The sequence below is a fragment of the Marasmius oreades genome, chromosome 7 (assembly GCF_018924745.1).
Source record: "Marasmius oreades isolate 03SP1 chromosome 7, whole genome shotgun sequence".
NCBI lineage: Eukaryota > Fungi > Basidiomycota > Agaricomycetes > Agaricales > Marasmiaceae > Marasmius > Marasmius oreades.
In genome coordinates, this window is record NC_057329.1 from 2,866,714 (window position 1) to 2,883,747 (window position 17,034).

At 47.3% G+C, this 17,034-nt stretch overlaps 6 protein-coding genes across 7 annotated transcripts; 3 read left to right on the forward strand and 3 right to left on the reverse strand.

Annotated features, from left to right (window-relative positions):
- Positions 1-12: 12 nt before the first annotated feature.
- On the forward strand, positions 13-2,899 carry E1B28_011661 (uncharacterized protein). Of its 2 annotated transcripts, none has more exons than XM_043156718.1 (17): positions 13-323; positions 378-486; positions 546-612; positions 664-710; positions 758-824; positions 875-1,001; positions 1,051-1,204; positions 1,264-1,318; positions 1,377-1,407; positions 1,468-1,599; positions 1,651-1,660; positions 1,712-1,780; positions 1,835-2,018; positions 2,076-2,196; positions 2,257-2,328; positions 2,384-2,455; positions 2,514-2,899. In XM_043156718.1, exons 3-17 carry the CDS (start codon positions 574-576, stop codon positions 2,624-2,626), a joined length of 1,293 nt encoding a protein of 430 aa, XP_043006511.1. In that variant the 5' UTR covers positions 13-323; positions 378-486; positions 546-573; the 3' UTR covers positions 2,627-2,899. The 2 variants fall into 2 exon arrangements, with proteins under 2 accessions (XP_043006511.1, XP_043006512.1); XM_043156719.1 differs by having other exon boundaries at positions 13-246; positions 328-486.
- A 586-nt stretch (positions 2,900-3,485) lies between these two features.
- Positions 3,486-4,945, forward strand: E1B28_011662 (uncharacterized protein; the record flags this gene model as incomplete). The annotated part of the gene is made up of 4 exons (XM_043156720.1): positions 3,486-3,551; positions 3,628-3,670; positions 3,722-3,963; positions 4,031-4,945. The coding sequence occupies 4 exons, from the start codon at positions 3,486-3,488 to the stop codon at positions 4,943-4,945; spliced, it is 1,266 nt and encodes a 421-aa protein (XP_043006513.1).
- Positions 4,057-6,095, reverse strand: E1B28_011663 (uncharacterized protein). The gene is made up of 2 exons (XM_043156721.1): positions 5,320-6,095; positions 4,057-5,262 (listed from the first exon to the last, which is right to left on the reverse strand). The coding sequence occupies exons 1-2, from the start codon at positions 6,012-6,014 to the stop codon at positions 5,094-5,096; spliced, it is 864 nt and encodes a 287-aa protein (XP_043006514.1). The 5' UTR covers positions 6,015-6,095; the 3' UTR covers positions 4,057-5,093.
- A 145-nt stretch (positions 6,096-6,240) lies between these two features.
- On the forward strand, positions 6,241-8,840 carry SDH1_2 (succinate dehydrogenase flavoprotein subunit; the record flags this gene model as incomplete). Its single annotated transcript, XM_043156722.1, has 13 exons — positions 6,241-6,360; positions 6,415-6,470; positions 6,525-6,636; positions 6,687-6,710; positions 6,761-6,802; positions 6,872-6,949; positions 7,004-7,475; positions 7,540-7,839; positions 7,899-8,172; positions 8,231-8,311; positions 8,360-8,458; positions 8,512-8,629; positions 8,691-8,840. 13 exons carry the CDS (start codon positions 6,241-6,243, stop codon positions 8,838-8,840), a joined length of 1,926 nt encoding a protein of 641 aa, XP_043006515.1.
- Positions 8,841-9,513: 673 nt separating this feature from the next.
- E1B28_011665 (uncharacterized protein) lies at positions 9,514-12,112 on the reverse strand. The gene is made up of 13 exons (XM_043160795.1): positions 11,736-12,112; positions 11,501-11,683; positions 11,404-11,447; positions 11,292-11,350; positions 11,169-11,239; positions 10,743-11,116; positions 10,560-10,690; positions 10,130-10,507; positions 10,002-10,079; positions 9,900-9,941; positions 9,794-9,841; positions 9,680-9,727; positions 9,514-9,613 (listed from the first exon to the last, which is right to left on the reverse strand). Exons 1-13 carry the CDS (start codon positions 11,880-11,882, stop codon positions 9,561-9,563), a joined length of 1,656 nt encoding a protein of 551 aa, XP_043006516.1. The 5' UTR covers positions 11,883-12,112; the 3' UTR covers positions 9,514-9,560.
- Positions 12,113-12,401: 289 nt separating this feature from the next.
- Positions 12,402-15,708, reverse strand: E1B28_011666 (uncharacterized protein). Its single transcript, XM_043160796.1, has 13 exons — positions 15,133-15,708; positions 14,900-15,082; positions 14,803-14,846; positions 14,691-14,749; positions 14,571-14,641; positions 14,145-14,518; positions 13,964-14,093; positions 13,533-13,911; positions 13,404-13,475; positions 13,302-13,343; positions 13,181-13,243; positions 13,074-13,121; positions 12,402-13,004 (listed from the first exon to the last, which is right to left on the reverse strand). The coding sequence occupies exons 1-13, from the start codon at positions 15,400-15,402 to the stop codon at positions 12,916-12,918; spliced, it is 1,824 nt and encodes a 607-aa protein (XP_043006517.1). The 5' UTR covers positions 15,403-15,708; the 3' UTR covers positions 12,402-12,915.
- Positions 15,709-17,034: the final 1,326 nt, after the last annotated feature.

Sequence of the window (17,034 nt, forward strand, 5' to 3'; positions counted from 1 at the left end):
TTCTCGGTCAACCTGGAACATACATGTGACGGGACCGTCAATGAGCAAGCCTCGATTGACGAGTAGATCGGTTACAGGCCTACGTCAACCGTCTATAGCTCACAGAATTGAAACTCTCGTCAAGAGTTCTGTCATGTTTCGTCATGGGAGCAAGCGTGTATAACACGACCGTTGATCGTACACCTCGTTTCGGAACGGTTTGCCCACCACAAATCTCAAGGCAGAGGGAAAAAACATCCCATTGAAGTTGCGAAAAGACGTTGCAATAACAACGGCATTCCTGAACCTCACAGTCACGGGCAGCCTTTCTAACCAACATATATGTAGGGTCTCCTCACGCATTATTTTGCCCAAACGAACTTTCGATCCCATGTCAGGAAAAACTTTTGGAGCGACTGCGGCTGGCGCGTTCTCTACAACACCTTCGAAGAAGGATCCATACAGGTATCAGGTCGGATTCGGGAGCAAATTTGCGAGTGAAGCTCTGTGAGTGGTCGTTCGTTGCAAGACCCGGAGAACCCTGACGAACCCGAGCTTGCCATTAGTCCTGGTACACTACCCAATGCACAGAATATGCCACAGAAGAACAAGTACGACCTCTATGTTGAACAAGTTGAGTATTGCAACGACAGAGCGACGAAGCAAGAACTCAATCGGCTGTAGATGACTGGGAATCCTTTCACGTCGACTCGATCTGAGAATCAGAACGCGTGGGTGTTCATCTCAATTGTGTAGCACACCAACTAAAGCTTCATAGATTTTTATATCGAATTCGACCTTCGGTTGCTCACCAGGGTTTTACGAGACTCCCAGACAACCCTGATGTAAATTGTTTTACCCTCTCCGGCCAGCTTTTCTTATACCTCTATCCCAGTTGGAATCCAATTTCTTTCCCTTGAATCCCAAAGTTCACGTCAGCCCGACACAACTCGCTTGGCATCCGTTTGACATCCCTCCACAAACCGAAAAGGTCGACTTTATCGATGGCCTCAAGACACTTGGCGAGTATCTTTCTTTAGCTACGCAGTGCCTACTGAGCATTGTTCGCAGCGGGGAACGGTGATCCAACTTTACGAGAAGGCCTGGCGATTCACGTCTATCTAGCCAACACATCTATGGACAAGAAGGCGGTTTGTAACTTGGATGGAGATCTGTTAATTCTTCCTCAACAAGGGAGGATCGAGGTGCAGACTGAATTCGGACAGTAAGTCATTTTGGATCATTGGGTGGTTCCTAATCGGGATGCTTTTTTCCTTTGTCCAGCCTCATGGTACGGCCGGGCGAGTTATTTGTGGTTCAGAAGGGCATGAAGTTCAAAGTGAGTTCCCAGTAATTGACTATAATGTCCGATGATCGGCACTGATACACGTCGTAAGGTGAAATTCCCAGATGGACCTTCTCGTGGATGTTAGTACCTGACTCAAGTACGATGGTTTTCATCTGAGTATTCAATTAATTTTTCCACAGATGTACAAGAAATATTTGGTTCGCATTACCAGCTCCCCGATCTGGGACCTATTGGAGGACACGGTCTCGCCAACCCTCGGGATTTCGAGCATCCTTTAGCTTCTTTCGATATCGACCAAACAGCGTGGAAGAGTAAGCATTCACTAGATTGCTGGTGTCGACGCTAAATGGATTTTGAAACAGTTATTTACAAGTAAGGAATGATCCTCCCATATCACCGTCTCGTGGCTGAGAATGTCATCAGAATATGTGGTGAATTGCACGAGTGTTCTCAGGAGCATACACCGTTTGATGTTGTAGCATGGCATGGAAAGTATGTGAACCATGGACGTTGTAGACAATCACTAATGTGTCCTTTGTTTACTAGCTACGTACCGTACAAGTATGCCATGGAAAAGTTTGTCAACATCGGCAGTATTTCCAAGGATCATATCGACCCCTCAATTTTCTGTGTCTTGACTGCTAAATCCAAGGCCCCAGGAATTCCTTTGGCGGATTTGCTGATCTTCAGTCCGAGATGGGATGTTGCAGATCATACGTTCCGTCCACCTGTGAGTTTTGATTTCTACGTCGTTAGCCGTTCTTTAGAAGCTCTTCGCCTTCCTTAGTATTACCACCGTAACCAAGCTTCGGAATTCATGGGTCTCCTCTACGGTGGATATGGAGGTAGGAGTGATGGATTTCAGCCTGGAGGTGCCAGTTACGAGACCGGCTTTTGTCCTCACGGAGGTTAGTTGGCATGGTATTCATTCATACCGTAAACATGAATTGAATGCCATCCAATTCTAGTGTCCTATGAAACTTTCAAAGAAGCTACCGAAGCGGAATTAGGTCCGATGAGAATATCCCAGGACACTATCGGTAAAGTACTCTCGGTTTTTTTGGGTGGTTTTACTTACTTCTTTGTGCTTCTCAGCCTTCATGTTAGAGTCGAGTATGATGTTTACCATCACCGATTATGCTATGAAACGTTCCGGGAAGCTTCACGGTATGTCTGGTCGTAGTTGATCTATCGCTTTACCGTCTTCTGAAACATTTATATATAGTACACGAACCGAAGATGTGGGACCAGCTGAAAGGACAGTTCATGAACCACATTGACCAAGTAAACAAGGACCTTCAAGCTTCTGGCTTGCCACCACTGGGCACACCGTCTTAAGTGCCCTTTTATGCTATATCTTTCATAGTTCACATATTTCTGACATGGTATGTTTATGATTCTGCCAAAGTCCGTGCCGGTTCGCCCGATGTTTCCGCTCATCCTGTACCAAGTTAGCGATATATTTTTAATGTGAAGATCAAATAAACTTTGACCGCGGTAGCGCCTGCAGGGTACTCCTTATATCCCGCTGCAGCACGATTTGGGTCAAAAAGGCGTTACTTCTTACCAAGGATGAAACGTAGTCTGCAGAATATGAATATGCTTACGCAGTTTCCATGAGGATGTGATTCCGTGAAAGAACAACTCGTTTGTGAGGCAATTTTAAATGCAAAGGCAATCAGCCATGATGCATGATGTTGTACATATATATTATTAGGAAATTAAATCCTTCATTGGACCCCGTAGGATGCCGAAGGACAAAAAAGTTCGCTCCCGAACATCTGAACCTTGGGCCATGCAAACGTGTAGCCTTTCAAAGAAATGCATGGAAAGGTATCGTGATCAGCAGAGGATCAAATCCGCTCACGGCTCCCGGGCCGTCTAAGGCCGTAACCGGCGCAACCGAACAGGCCTATAAGTTTTTACCTTTTCTGCCTCGTTTTCGCCATGTGTGCAAGTACTCATCGCCACCCATTGAACAGGCATTCTTTGTCTTTTGTTCTATTCTCCATTGCAAAGGCCCTTTGACAGAGATCATTGTCAGGTATCTCTATAAAGCACCGAGTATCTTGACGGCTTTATTATAGTTCAATTTCTCTAAGTATTCACAATCTGTGCCAAGCCACAACCTCTTACGACGAAAAGTCCGACAGTGACTACGAGCTTACCTTGTTTTGAACGACCTTCTCGGCGGCGAATGACACGATCAGAAAACTATACCGGGAAGGAGGCGCAACAGTACGATCGTGAAGCTGGTCACGGTGTGAGTTGTCTTCGTGTCTTCACTACGCTGCTAGCGCAACTAAGTTATCCTATCCGAACTGCGCCGGGAATTGCAGTCGCTGGTGACATGCAACAATAATGTCGAGTCGGAACGGCAAGGTGAGCAACCAGGTGTATGTTATTGCGGATTTATTCAAGGTCCTTCATAAGGCTCGACTGTTTCGGAGACTCCTTCACCTTCTCTGAATTCAACCGGGTCATGCTGTTCGAGGACACCAGCTTTATCCTCAAAAGACTGGGGAGTGTCTCCACTTTCCTTCGGATCAGATTCTCCAGGTTCATCGCCAGCACGTCTCTTACGGAATGCCAGTGGTTCCCGGAGCATGAACCATGACGATGACGACCTCCTGCATGACAGTGGCAAAGGCGTCTCCGGAGCAAACCTGCAGAAGGTATGTTCAGAAGTCACTTCACCCCATTTATATATATGGGAATTTGAATAATAAATACCTATACCAGTCGATACGTGTTCCAGCTCCTTCAACGCAGCCTTTTGCTAGGGAGAGCAAAGAGAACCTCATGACCCGCCCGATCTCTTCCATGAAAAATACTACGAAGTTGACGAAACGACCTTCTCTCTCCTTATCCACGAACAATTTCACTGTTCTCAGTGATGCCAATAATTCGCCTCCTTCGATTTCCATCGCATCTCCCTCTCCGACTTATTCGCCATGCAAGCAATCTACACTGAAGCGGAAGGATAATATGAACGTTTTCCGCAGGTCTGCCCCTATGCCCGTGATAGACGATCCACTGTTTCTACCAACATCACAAGTAACTCCTCGGCCTCATTCTCAACCAGCCTTAATATCTTTACCGTCCCCTTCACCTTCTTCACCGACACATAAACGCAATTCCTCATCAACGTCTATACCCATTACGAGTTTTCAAGCACACGCACGTTCGTACTCACAACCCAACTCTGTTCGGCTGGGGCATCCAAATCGACCCTATTACAGCGCCATCCGCAAAGACATGTCATCTCCTGATACTACGACATTAGCTTATACTCGCTCTGCTTCTCCACCGTCTTCCTTCTCGTTCCCTCGTAATGCCAGACTGTCTTCCCAGAGTCAGAGCGTTCAGGATCCGGAGGATTTAGTGTCAACGTTCGTGAACAGTCCTTCTAGCGTTTGTGCTGGCGTCGGTACCGAAACAACCACTGCTGTCAGAAAACACAACGAGCGCCACCAGTCCGCACCTGCGCTTTCGAGAAAGGAGGAGATGGAACTGAGGTTAGCGTTGGCGAGGAATGTAAGGGGACCTACTGAAGATACAGATGTGGGACGGCAGCCTGGTGCTACCGATACACTGAAGCGTAAAATGGAGAAATTTCGAAAGGGTTTCAAGGACATGTGGAGATGTCGTTCATGACTATTTATTTTGACGTATCATTACGATTATAGCCTAACAGTTTCCTCTTAGTTTAGCGTACTTATAAGTGTATATACCATCTAGTAGTGCCCCCTCCCGTAGTGCTCGTAGTAATGCCATTATTACTCGATGATAGGTGTGGAACTTCTCAATCAAAATTGTCGATAGTCTCGGGCTCGAAACCTCGACAGAGATAATACGCCTCTTTCGATTCAGATCGGCTTGAGCGGGGTTTGATGTAAGTAACGTCGCGAAAGTTGGGAACGAGACACTTCTGCCTAAACGCGTCGACGTCGGGATGGGTAAAATGTTTCAACCTGAAGGTAAATTATTGTGATCTTGGTACTCCAAAGGGCAAGCCAACAAGAACGTACAACAGAACACCACCTCGCGTACGGCCAATCTCTGAGGCAGTCCTCAAATTCTTTCTCGCAAACTCCCACACCGCATGGCAAATTCGTAAACTGGCTTCATCGTCATGTACTGCAACGCCAGTCATGTTCATTGCAATATCCGAGAGAATAATATCGGCTTTTCGTCGGCCAAACCCAAACCCAAAGCGCACAAGTACATCGTGAATCAAACCCTCCGTGAGGGGATGAAGAAAGTCGGCCTTGAGTGACTGTACGCCAGGAATGGGCTTTATCGTCAACAAATCAACTGCAACGACAATAGCACGCCCATCGGGAGAATGCTCGTATCCTTTCTCGAGATCATCAATATTAAGAGGATCGTAAGAGTCACCCGCAACTTTCCCCTTCTTATCCAGCTCCTGCTTGAGACCATAACTGCCAGGTTTCTTCACAGAATCGACATCCCATCCCAGTTTTCTGGCAGCAGCCTGACTCCATCCTCCCGGTGCAGCACCTAAATCAATCACAACTCCAACATCCTGTTTGTCGAGGAAATTTCCATAGTTTTCTGAGATTTCCAACAACTTGAAGGCTGAACGCGAATAGAAATCATTTTGAGCGCGTTGCTTGATCCAAGGATCTGAAGACTGTCGTGATAACCATTCTTTTGAGGACTTTCGTTGCGCTAGGGCGACTAGAGTCGCTCGAAATGACATGCAAGTGTGGGGAGCAAATTGATCAAATGGACATGAGAGGATGATGGCAAGCGCGACGCGCGGATATTCATAACGTCCAGCTGACTTTGGCCTTCCCTCACGCTGAATCGCAAGTCAATCATACACGCTTGTCAGATGATTCCAACCGAAATCGCGTCTACGGTTATTTGCAGTCCCGGTTAACCTCGTTGTCGGTGGCTGTCTCATTGTCAGGAGCAACACCAAAATGTCCAAGTTATTGACAAGAAATCTTGGTTACCTTCGTTCCTTCCGTCGTCAATTTCATGCGACACGAACAAACCGGATAGTCTCCTCCTTGAACCCGGTGAGAGCAAAGGAACAGATAGTAAGCACCGAAACGTCCTCAGGGTTTCGCGTTTTTTTTTGACCTCTCGTGTAGGGGTCTTCACTGGGAAGATATCCAGTTATTGAGCACGAATACGATGTTATCGTTGTGTGGGTAGAATGACTTTTATGCCACTGGAATCAGATATTTAGTACCCAATGCAGTGGCGCAGGTGGAGCAGGTTTGAGAGCAGCCTTTGGATTGGCGGAAGCTGGATACAACACCGCTTGCATAACAAAGCTATTTCCTACAAGGAGTCATACTGTTGCAGCACAGGCGAGAGTCAAATTTCCTTCGTTTAGGCACCCCTCCTGACTTGGTTTTAGGGAGGAATTAATGCTGCATTAGGTGTAAGCACGCACGAAATCTATACCGCGCAAGATTCATATCGTATTGGTAGAACATGACCGACGATGATTGGAGATATCACGTCTACGATACTGTAGGGCGATTTCTGCTACAATGTAGTGCAGGACTGACCATTTTCAATACCCTCAATACCTCTATACAGGTCAAAGGATCAGATTGGCTCGGTGATCAGGACGCAATTCACTACATGTGTCGAGAAGCTCCCAACGCAATCCTCGAGGCAAGTCTTCATCTTGTCAATCCCGCTCTTCATACTTACCTCCTGGCTTTTCAGTTAGAACGGTTTGGTGTTCCGTTCTCCCGGACAAGTGACGGTAAAATATACCAGCGAGCCGTTGGAGGACAGTCACTCGAGTACGGGAAAGGCGGAATCGCATATCGTTGTGCGTGTGCTGCAGACCGTACCGGACATGCCCTCCTACACACCCTTTATGGTCAATCTCTCAAACACAACACCAACTTCTTCATAGAATACTTTGCCCTTGACTTGATCATACAAGATGGAATATGTCTTGGAGCCATCGCTCTCAGTATGGAAGATGGTACTCTGCATCGGTTCAGAGCCCACAAGACCATTTTAGCTACCGGAGGATACGGAAGAGCGTATTTCAGTTGTACGAGTGCACATACATGCTCGGGTGACGGAAATGCTATGGTGTCGAGGGCTGGCTTACCGCTTCAAGATATGGAATTTGTGCAATTCCATCCAACAGGAATATATGGAGCTGGTTGTCTCATTACTGAGGGTAAGTACTTTCTGGTTTCTGTTCTTTTCCGAACCTTGTTAGGCTCCTACACTCTTACATCTAGGGTGTCGAGGAGAAGGCGGTTTCCTGCTCAATTCAGAAGGGGAACGGTTCATGGAGCGGTACGCGCCGACTGCCAAGGACCTAGCATCCCGAGATGTTGTTTCACGGAGCATGACGATCGAGATTCGTGAGGGAAGAGGTGTAGGACCAGAAAAGGATCATATATATCTCCAACTCAGTCATTTACCTCCGGATATACTTCACGAAAGACTTCCTGGAATCTCCGAGACTGCGTCTATCTTCGCTGGCATCGATGTCAACATGGAACCAATTCCTGTAATCCCAACTGTACATTACAACAGTGAGTTTCACCTCTTTCAGTCCTGCCTTCCCCCCTCAAAATTTCAACGTGCATATCAGTGGGCGGGATACCAACAAAGTACACGGGAGAAGTCTTAACTATCGACAACACTGGTCTTGACACAGTAGTCCCTGGTTTGTATGCCGCAGGGGAAGCAGCCTGCGTGTCCGTTCATGGTGCCAATCGACTAGGCGCAAACTCATTATTGGATATAGTAGTTTTTGGTCGAGCGGCGGCTCAGCACATCAAAGAAAACCTCGAACCTGGCAAACCTCACAAAACATTACCGGAGGATGCTGGCTTTGAAAGTATTGCCTTTCTTGATAGCGTGAGGTATTACCATTCTGTTTCTTGTTCCCATGTGTTGTGTTTGTTGAAACACTTCCATTAGAAACGCAGATGGCCCTGAGCCGACCTCCAAGTTACGGTTGGATATGCAGAGGGTGATGCAATCCGATGCAGCCGTTTTTCGGTGGGTAGATCCAATTAATGGTCTCGGTCCCACCTGATAGAATTACAGAACGCAGAAGACCCTTGACGAAGGCTTGGAAAAGATGCACGAGATTTATCGGCGGTTCGACCGTATTGGGATCCGTGACCGCAGTATGATTTGGAACTCGTGAGTGCAAAGCCGATATCCGTTTTGCTTACCCTCCCTGACGGATGAATCAGAGACCTAATTGAGACCCTGGAACTTCGGAACCTACTACAGAATGCTATCCAAACTATGAAAGCTGCTGCTGCTAGAACAGAGTCACGAGGGGCGCACGCCCGAGAAGATTATCCAGATGTCAGTGAAACACAGAGTTTGATTCGGTCTTTAATGGTTCATTTGTGTTTACTACCTTTAGCGCGACGACAACACGTGGATGAAGCATACACTCTCCTTTCAAAGGGATACCAGGGAAGCTGATATAGAGTTGCGATATCGCAGTGTTATGGCGCACACCCTGGACGAGTCGGAATGCAAACCGATCTTACCAATCAACCGTGTGTACTAGCTGCAGATTATCGTGTTTGTATCCCCCGGAGGCGTGCATTAATACACAATAGGAGAGGGAGAAATTATCATTGACCAGATTGTTAATGCTAGGGGATAGGGTGTTGGGCGGCACAACCACGATCGGGTTGATATACTCTCGTGAGCCATCTGCCGAGAGTTGAACGAACAAGTCAATCTGCACGAGAACGAGACGCTTTAGGTCCGCCTCTGAAATGTCTGGCATTCGAGGACTCGGTTCGACAAAGAGCGCAGGACGGCCGTCTAGGCGTCCATATCCTGCTGCAACACATTCAATTCAGATACCAGATCGCCACCTGTGAGCCTCGAGTTCAATAGCTCTGCAATATTTCTTTTGGCATTTGAAAGGCGAGTTCAAGGGGTGCCTCTGTACTTGTGTCGCATCTTAAAGATTAATCACCTGTGTGGGAATGGCCCATCCCGACAAAATTGATCGCACAACTAGCTCAAGCAGCTGTGGCTGACCTCCTGTTTCTGGCGAGATTGGATCAGACTGATATGACAATGACATGGAATTCTTCTGTGGGATCGTTTCGGGTACCTTTGGTCACGAAGTTACGGCCGGCATCCGAGTCGGTCGATCCAAATGATCCCTAGCATGAAAGTACTCAGTGGATAGTTCCTAGTACTATGTATCCTTTTTCATTTCAGCTGCTCGACCAGGCTACTGCTATTGCTACGGGTGAGAATTTTAAACCCTCTAATGAACAGCTTTAATAATGCACCCCTTAGTGAACGCTTCGTGCCTATGTCCTGGATACAGACTATGAGACAGACACTTTGACGGGAAAGGAAACGTCACCCGAGGGGAAGGCTCACCTTTTCGTGTAGACGCGGAAGTTGTTCTCTCAGTGTTCTTTGCGGACCCTAATGCACAGGGAATGCTCGTGAATAGACATCTAGAACTTAGAAGTATGAAGGGTGGATGTCTACCTTCGGTCTCATCAAGTAAGAAAGAATCTGGTTCTTCGAGACCTCGCTCTAAGCGACAAAATGCAGGTAAGTACGGGCGCGACAGAAAGAAGAAATCATTCTTCACCCTCCACCTTGTTTTGGTAGGATACGTTTGAGTCTGGGACAGCTGTATTGGTGACAATGAGTACCAGTGATCAGACCATAAGTTGAAGCGAGTGTATCTCACATTGCGAGAGTCCTTGAGAATTGTTGACCTCTGGCGACGGTAAAGCTTCCGATTCTATGGGCATTGGTATTTTGTGGTCTTCTGTGTATGAGATGGTCGAATCTGAAGATAAACTTGATCTAATCTACCTTCGACAATTTCTTGGCAGCGGTTCTCAGCAAAAGTGACTTCGAATATAGGTTCTCGTAGAGATCTTGCAAAATCCGTGGTTCTGGGGTCAAACTTCCTCGCAATTTGGTAATCACGAATGTGTTTGTAGACCTCGGTAGCCCAAGATACTTGACAGGGTGTCACTTCAAGGGATAGCTTGAGGGGAAGGCCGAGGTATTTGCACATTTCTGGTGAGAGCGAAATTTGGCCGGTGGGGTCAAACGACCAGTGATAATGGGGGTGAGGGGAAGGAAGGACAATCAAGTAAATGGGTGTGTGGAGTAGTTGCCGTCTTCGACGTTTGCATTTGGATCTCTGAAGTGTGCCTGTGAGCTCGAGGTAAGGTAAGACGAGCTCTGATCCCATTAGCCCGAAAGCGGCAGCGTTCATCAATAGACAAATACTCACTGTAGCTGGAAAGATCCTCATTCAATGAGATGTTGAGAGCGTGAAAAACGCTCAATGCTTGTGAGAGCCAAGAGGTTCGTTCGCCGACAGAGTGTACTTCGATCCTGAGACCATCATCTCTGAGACGGAACCTAAAACTAGATTAGTCAATGAAGGTCGAGTGTTTCGTGAACAAACGATTACCTTGCCACTCCATCTGGCATCATTGGCTCGTTGTCAAGACAATCTGCCCAACTCCACCACCGTACATTCTCGAAGGAAGCAATCATTGAGTTAGTCAAACCGGAAATGACATGGATGTGACTGGTTGCCGGGATATTGTCAAGTGTTTCAAAGTGACGACTATAACTAAGCGTAGCAAGAAGGCCCCAATCGTTTTCCTTGCTGAGAAAATATCGGAGGATGACATCTTCTTTCAAGCAGTCCACGTCGGGAGGAACTATGACATTGAGGGCTACGTCCAGCCAAATGCGACATCTTGGACCGATTGGTCCACGACAGAATCTTCCTTTGGTCGGGTTCATCCACAGCTCGTTTTTTGAACATCCCAAGCTGTACTACACCATTGATTGGTCGATAGTGACTATCAAGGCCACGTTGTCCACTCACCCTCAGTAGCTCAATATAGAATAACGCCACCCATCCCATTCGAGCTTCCATATGTGCAACGGGTACGAGCTCTGAAAGTACATTGTCAAACAGATCACGGTTCTACGGTGAATGAATATATACCTCCACAGAATATCAACGAAGGGACCGATGACTTGTTGTAACCAAAAAGTGGAATGTCCCTACCAGATCATTTCAGGTACTTGTGCGGCATATCCGAGACTATGAAGCGCACCCATGCCAATCCCTGGAACATCGCGAAAAATCTCGTCCCCATTCCTGCCGAATTCACCTGTGAGCATACCGGTAACAGAACAGCTTCCTGCTCCTACCTTTATCGCATTTCGCCCATGGAATGTCTTCACAGTGTATTTGCTCTCCCCAAACTGGCCACTTATCATGATCTGTGCAATATACACGCAGGCGGCCGTGTCATCTTTCCGATTCGAGCACAACTGCCAAGAATAGCAGACGTCTTTGTCCTTAACTATGTCGCCCCGCTTGATTTCGGTGAACTGGGAGTGTGTCATTACTGGGCTGGACAGGTAGAATTACACAAAATCACACCTCGGAGAGTTCTGGTAGGTGTCTGTCAACCTTTGTCCTCTTGTCTCTTGTCTGAACGATCGTACAGTTATTGAATTGATCTCTTCTAACGCTTGAAAAATTTCCTCTTCGAATCTTGACTTTAGATGCACCGGTCAGAATCTCCATCTTCGACGGGTGGTCCTGGAGGTGATCGGTGAAGGGAAGAAAGGGATGGATGGCGGTGGTGGTTGTATAACGGCGAAGGAATGGCAGCCACAGGGCTGATAAAAGCTGTACAGTATAGAGTGCGACATAGGCACCAGTGATATTGATATATGATACCCTCGAACATGAATAAAATATGAACCCTGCCGTAACGCTGACGGAGATATTGCGGCTTCAAAAGGTCCAACTCGGTTGCATCGTTCCCATTAGCTGAGAACAGTCGTCAGGTTGTAATGCATTCGAGGTTCACATACCAACGCCCGCTCACATCGAGCGTTTCATGATCCCTCGTTTGTTATACCCAACGCATCATCCTCATAACAATCCTCAAACAATGAGCTAGGGTTTTGCATGCACGAATGTCGATCCAGTGCTAATGTTGTACATATTCAATAAAGGCGAGTAGATGATTGTGACAGAAAAAGTGACTCGTCGCGTCGGGTTACAATGAGTCACTTTCCCACGTTCCGCTAGGTACAATATTGCTCCCAGACATCTTTTCGTATCTCGTTTCCATTTCCCCCTCCTGAATCGCATTCAAATCGCGTCCAATCCGGCTGAAGATTAACGAATGCCCGGACAGAACCTGACCAGCCACCACTGTCTCAAACGGTGAAGTCAATCAAGGTTTTTGCACTCTTAGAGCTGTGTTTTGCCAGTTGGGTTCCAACGACCAATGATAGAGGGGTGAGGGGAAGGGAGAGATTGAGGAATGGGTTCCAAGCTTTCGAACTGGACCAGACAACATGCCCATACTCGAGTACTTTACATTTGGGATCGATCCTCTGCGGCAGAGCGAACGCCAGGTTATCATGGATCGTCTGAAAGATCTGGTCAGAGTTGCAGACTCCCTCCCGACCGCACATGATCTATACACATACAGCGATCCGCACGACCCCAGGTTTCCGCAGTTTATAGGCTGCATCGCTGCTCTGCCCTTGTCAATTTTACACTCTAGTTCACATTTCCACTTAATCCAAACCCATCTCATCACCTAGATCACTACAGCTGAGATACCCGAGCCCTCGATGGCTTCCCATGTGAATGGAGCCAATAGTGTGCCCAGTAGTGAACGCATCGTGTCTACTCGATAGAGACAGTTAGATGGGAATTTTGACACGGAAGGAAACACCGGTCTAAGGGTATGCTCACCTTGCGGAGTGGATGCAGAATTTGGTCTCTGAGCGTACTTTGTGGACCCTGATGCACAGGAAATCCTCGTAAATGGATACCTAGAAGGATGAAAAGCGGATCTTTACCTTCCGTTTCCTCAAACAGCAATTCGAGTGAGAAATAATCGTCCGTTTCTTCGGGACTTCGGTCTAATTGGCGAAATGCATGTAAGTAGGAGCGCGACGGAAAGAAGAAATCAATTTTTACCTTCCACCCGGCTTTCGTGATATACATTTGAGTCGGGAACAGCTGTATTGGTGACAATAAGTACCAGTGACCAGAGTACAAGTTGAAGCGAGTGTTACTCACGTTCCGAGTGTTCTTGGGAATTGTTGACATTTGGCGACAGTTTAGCTACCGATTCTGGTACACGGTGGTGTTCTGTTCAAAAAACAGTCCATGAGATGGTCAGATCTGAAGATACTGAATTTCATCTACTTTCAACAATTTCTTGGAAGCAAAAGTTTTCGGCTGGAATGATTGTGAATATAGGACATCCAAGAGATCGTGCAAAATCCGTGGTTTTGGGGTCAAACATCCTTGCAATTTGGTAATCATGAATTTGTTGGTAGACCTTGGTCGGCCAGGATTCCCGGAAGCGAGTCACTTTGGGGAGGAGCTTGAATGGAAGGCCAAGGTATTTGCACATTTCTAGCGAGAGCGGTGTTTGGCCAGTTGGATCCAACGACCAATGATAGAGGGGATAAGGAGAAGGAAGGACAATCAAATAAATCGGTGTATGTAGTAATTGGCGTCGTTGTCGTTTGTGTTTGGATTTCTGAAGTGTACCTGTGAGCTTAAGCCAAGGGAAGATGAACTTTGACGACGTTAGGTTGGCCTCAAATCAGCAATGTCCCATAAATACTTACTGTAGTTGAAAAGGCCTCGTCCAATGAGATGTTGAGAGTGTGGAATACACTCAACGCTTGTGAGAGCCAAGCGGTTCGTTCGCCGACAGATTCTACTTCTATCTTGCGCCGATTGTCTCTGAGACGGAACCTAAAAAGAGATCAGTCAATGAACGTCGATTGTATTTCGGAAGATTGTTACCTTCTTGCTCCATCTGGCATATGTTGCCTTTCACCAAGACTACCTTTCCAACTCTGCCACCGTACATCCTCGGAGAAAGCGATCGTCGAGTTTGTCAAACCCGAAATGACGTGGATGTAACCGGTCGCCGGGATATCGCCGTCAAGTAGTTCAAAAAGACAATTACCAAGTGCAGTAAGAACCCACCGATCCTCTTGCTTGTTAGCAAAATATCGGATGATGGTGTCTTCTTTCAGGAATTCCATGTCGGAAGGAACAGTGGCATCAAAGTCTTGTTCCGGCCAATTGCGACATTTTGGTCCAACCGGCCCACGACAGAGTCTTCCCTGCGCAGGATCCATCCATATCTCGTTCCTTGAACATCCCAAGCTCGACTATGGCATTGATTGGTTGACGGTCACTATCAAGGCTACATTGTCCACTCACTCTCAGTAAACACATGTAGAATAACCCCACCGATCCCATTCGAGCTTCCATATGTGCAACGGGTACGAGCTCTGAAAGTATATTGTCAACGAGCTTTCAGAATTCGGTGAATGAATATACCTCCACAGAATATCAGCGACGGAACCGACGACTTGTTGTAACCAAAAAGTGGAACATCCCTACCGAAACATCTCAAGTCCTCGTAACATAATCGAAAGAATTCGTAGCCTACCTGAGCCAGTCCTTAGAACATCGCGAAAAATCTCGACTCCATTCCTGTAGAATCCAGCTGTGAGCATACCGGTTACAGAACGGCTTTCTGCTCTTACCTTGGTCGCATTTCGCCCATGGTATGTCTTCACAGTGAACTTGCTCTCTCCAAACCGGCCGCCAATCATGATCTGTGCAATATACACGGCCGCCTCCGTGTTTTCTTTCCCATTCGAGCACAACTGCCAAGAATAGCAGACGTCTTTGTCCTTGTAGATGTCGCCCCGCTTGATTTCGGTGAACTGGGAACAGGTCGTTAGAATTTGGCTGGACATTAAATAGAGTTACACACCTCGGAGAGTTCTGGTAGGCCCCTGGCAACCTTTGTCCTCTTGTCTCTTGTCTGAACGATCGTATAATTGAATTGATCCCTTCCAACGCTTGAAAAATTTCCTCTGCCAATCTTGACTTTAGATGCACCAGTCAAAATCTCCATTTTTGACGGTTGGTCCTGGAGGTGGGGTGGAGAGTCTGGGTGAAGGAAAGAATGGATGGATTGCGGTGGCGGTGGTAATTGTATAAGAACGGGAATGAATGGGAGAAGCTGTATAGAGCGCGGCATATGTGAACACTGACGCAGGAGATAACACGGTCTCAGAGCTCCGTTGCATCGTTACCATCAGCTCACAATAGTCGTCAGCTGTTGTAATGCATCGAACGAGAGTCCAATATCAATGTCCAACGTCCACGTCCAACACTCGCTCACATCGAGCATTATAGTATGATCCCTCGTTTTTTTGAACCCACCACCCCGCCGCCGCCTCACCCTCGTAACAATTATCAAACGATTAGCTAGGGTTTTGCATGCACAGGTCGATCCAGTGTTAGTGTTGTACGCGAATTGCAACCGCGGCGAAGATGACTGTCGATGTGACAGAAAGCTAGTGACTGGTCGCGTTCTGCGTCACTTTCTCACGTTTCGCACCGCCATCGCAAAGGATGTACAGTACTCTTCAAGTTTTTCCTCGGTCAGAGCTATTTTCTCCCTCGGTACGACTGACAATTCGATTAGGAATCTTTGAGAATCACGTGTCTCGTTTTCATCCCCATTTTCCTCTCCTGAATCACGTCCAATCCGTTTGAAGATCCGTGACCGACAGAACTTGAAGCTTGAAGCTTGAAGCTTGAAGGTCCCCACCGTCTAGTCAGATATTTGTTACGAACCCCGCTTGACATCGTCATAACCATCTTTTACTATATCAGTAATTGAACATCGATTCTGAGTGAGTACCCACCCCAGCCTTTTATTGGCCCAACGAACCAGTTATACAGCTCATGGCCTGTCCTTCTTAGGTGGAAATAGTAATGAAATGGAACCCCACTTGACCCTCGAACAACTCGCGTTCCCAAAGGCGGTTCGAATCTAGATGTGTCTAAGGGTTCAGAGTCGGGGTGCAATGGATTTCCACCCTTTAGACTTGAAGCTTGAAACTTTAAGCGGCCCCTCGATGTCACGGTACAAGCGACACTTCAACTTGGATTGTGTACCGCCTTTTGATCGGCAACTTGAACCTCAAGATTCCTAAACCCGCCCTTCAAAGTGAAGACTTACAGCTTGAAGCGCTCCACCGCCCCCTCGATGGACAAACAACTCGGATTGTTTGATGACCGCCCATTGTTTACCGGTGACCTCGTTTCCATTTTTCTGAACATCAAAAATCAAGGGTCCCTTCCAGATGTCCAAGCTTCTATCCGGCGCCTCAGTCATGGCAAGGATGATGCAAGACCTCGACTCCCTCGCCGTCGACCAGTCGTGTGTTTTGTGTCAGCCGTCTGTTTTTTTTTTCTTGTAGCAAGGACGACGCCGGAACAAGCTTGGGCTCGTTTAATGCCATTGGCCTCAACCTACTTGCCGTCGTATCTGGGGCTCCCTACCGCCTCACCTCATCCTGCTCCGACTACTCCTAAAGCCTCCTGCCATTGAGACATGATGAACGAAAGATCTCACCGCCCTTCGATATACAAGCGACTCGGACTGTTTGATGACCGCCCATAGTTCACCGGCAGTAACCTCGATCTCCACTCCTCTGAAGATCAAAAAAATCCCTTCAGAGTTCAAGATGTCGATATCATGTCATCTGTCGTCCTGCTTTGCGGGGGCGACGTTGACAATCCGGGGGCGGGAGCCGGCGGTTTGACACGCGTTCTAACTTCTACCTCCAAGTTCTAACCACCACGGTCACGGTCTTGTGGA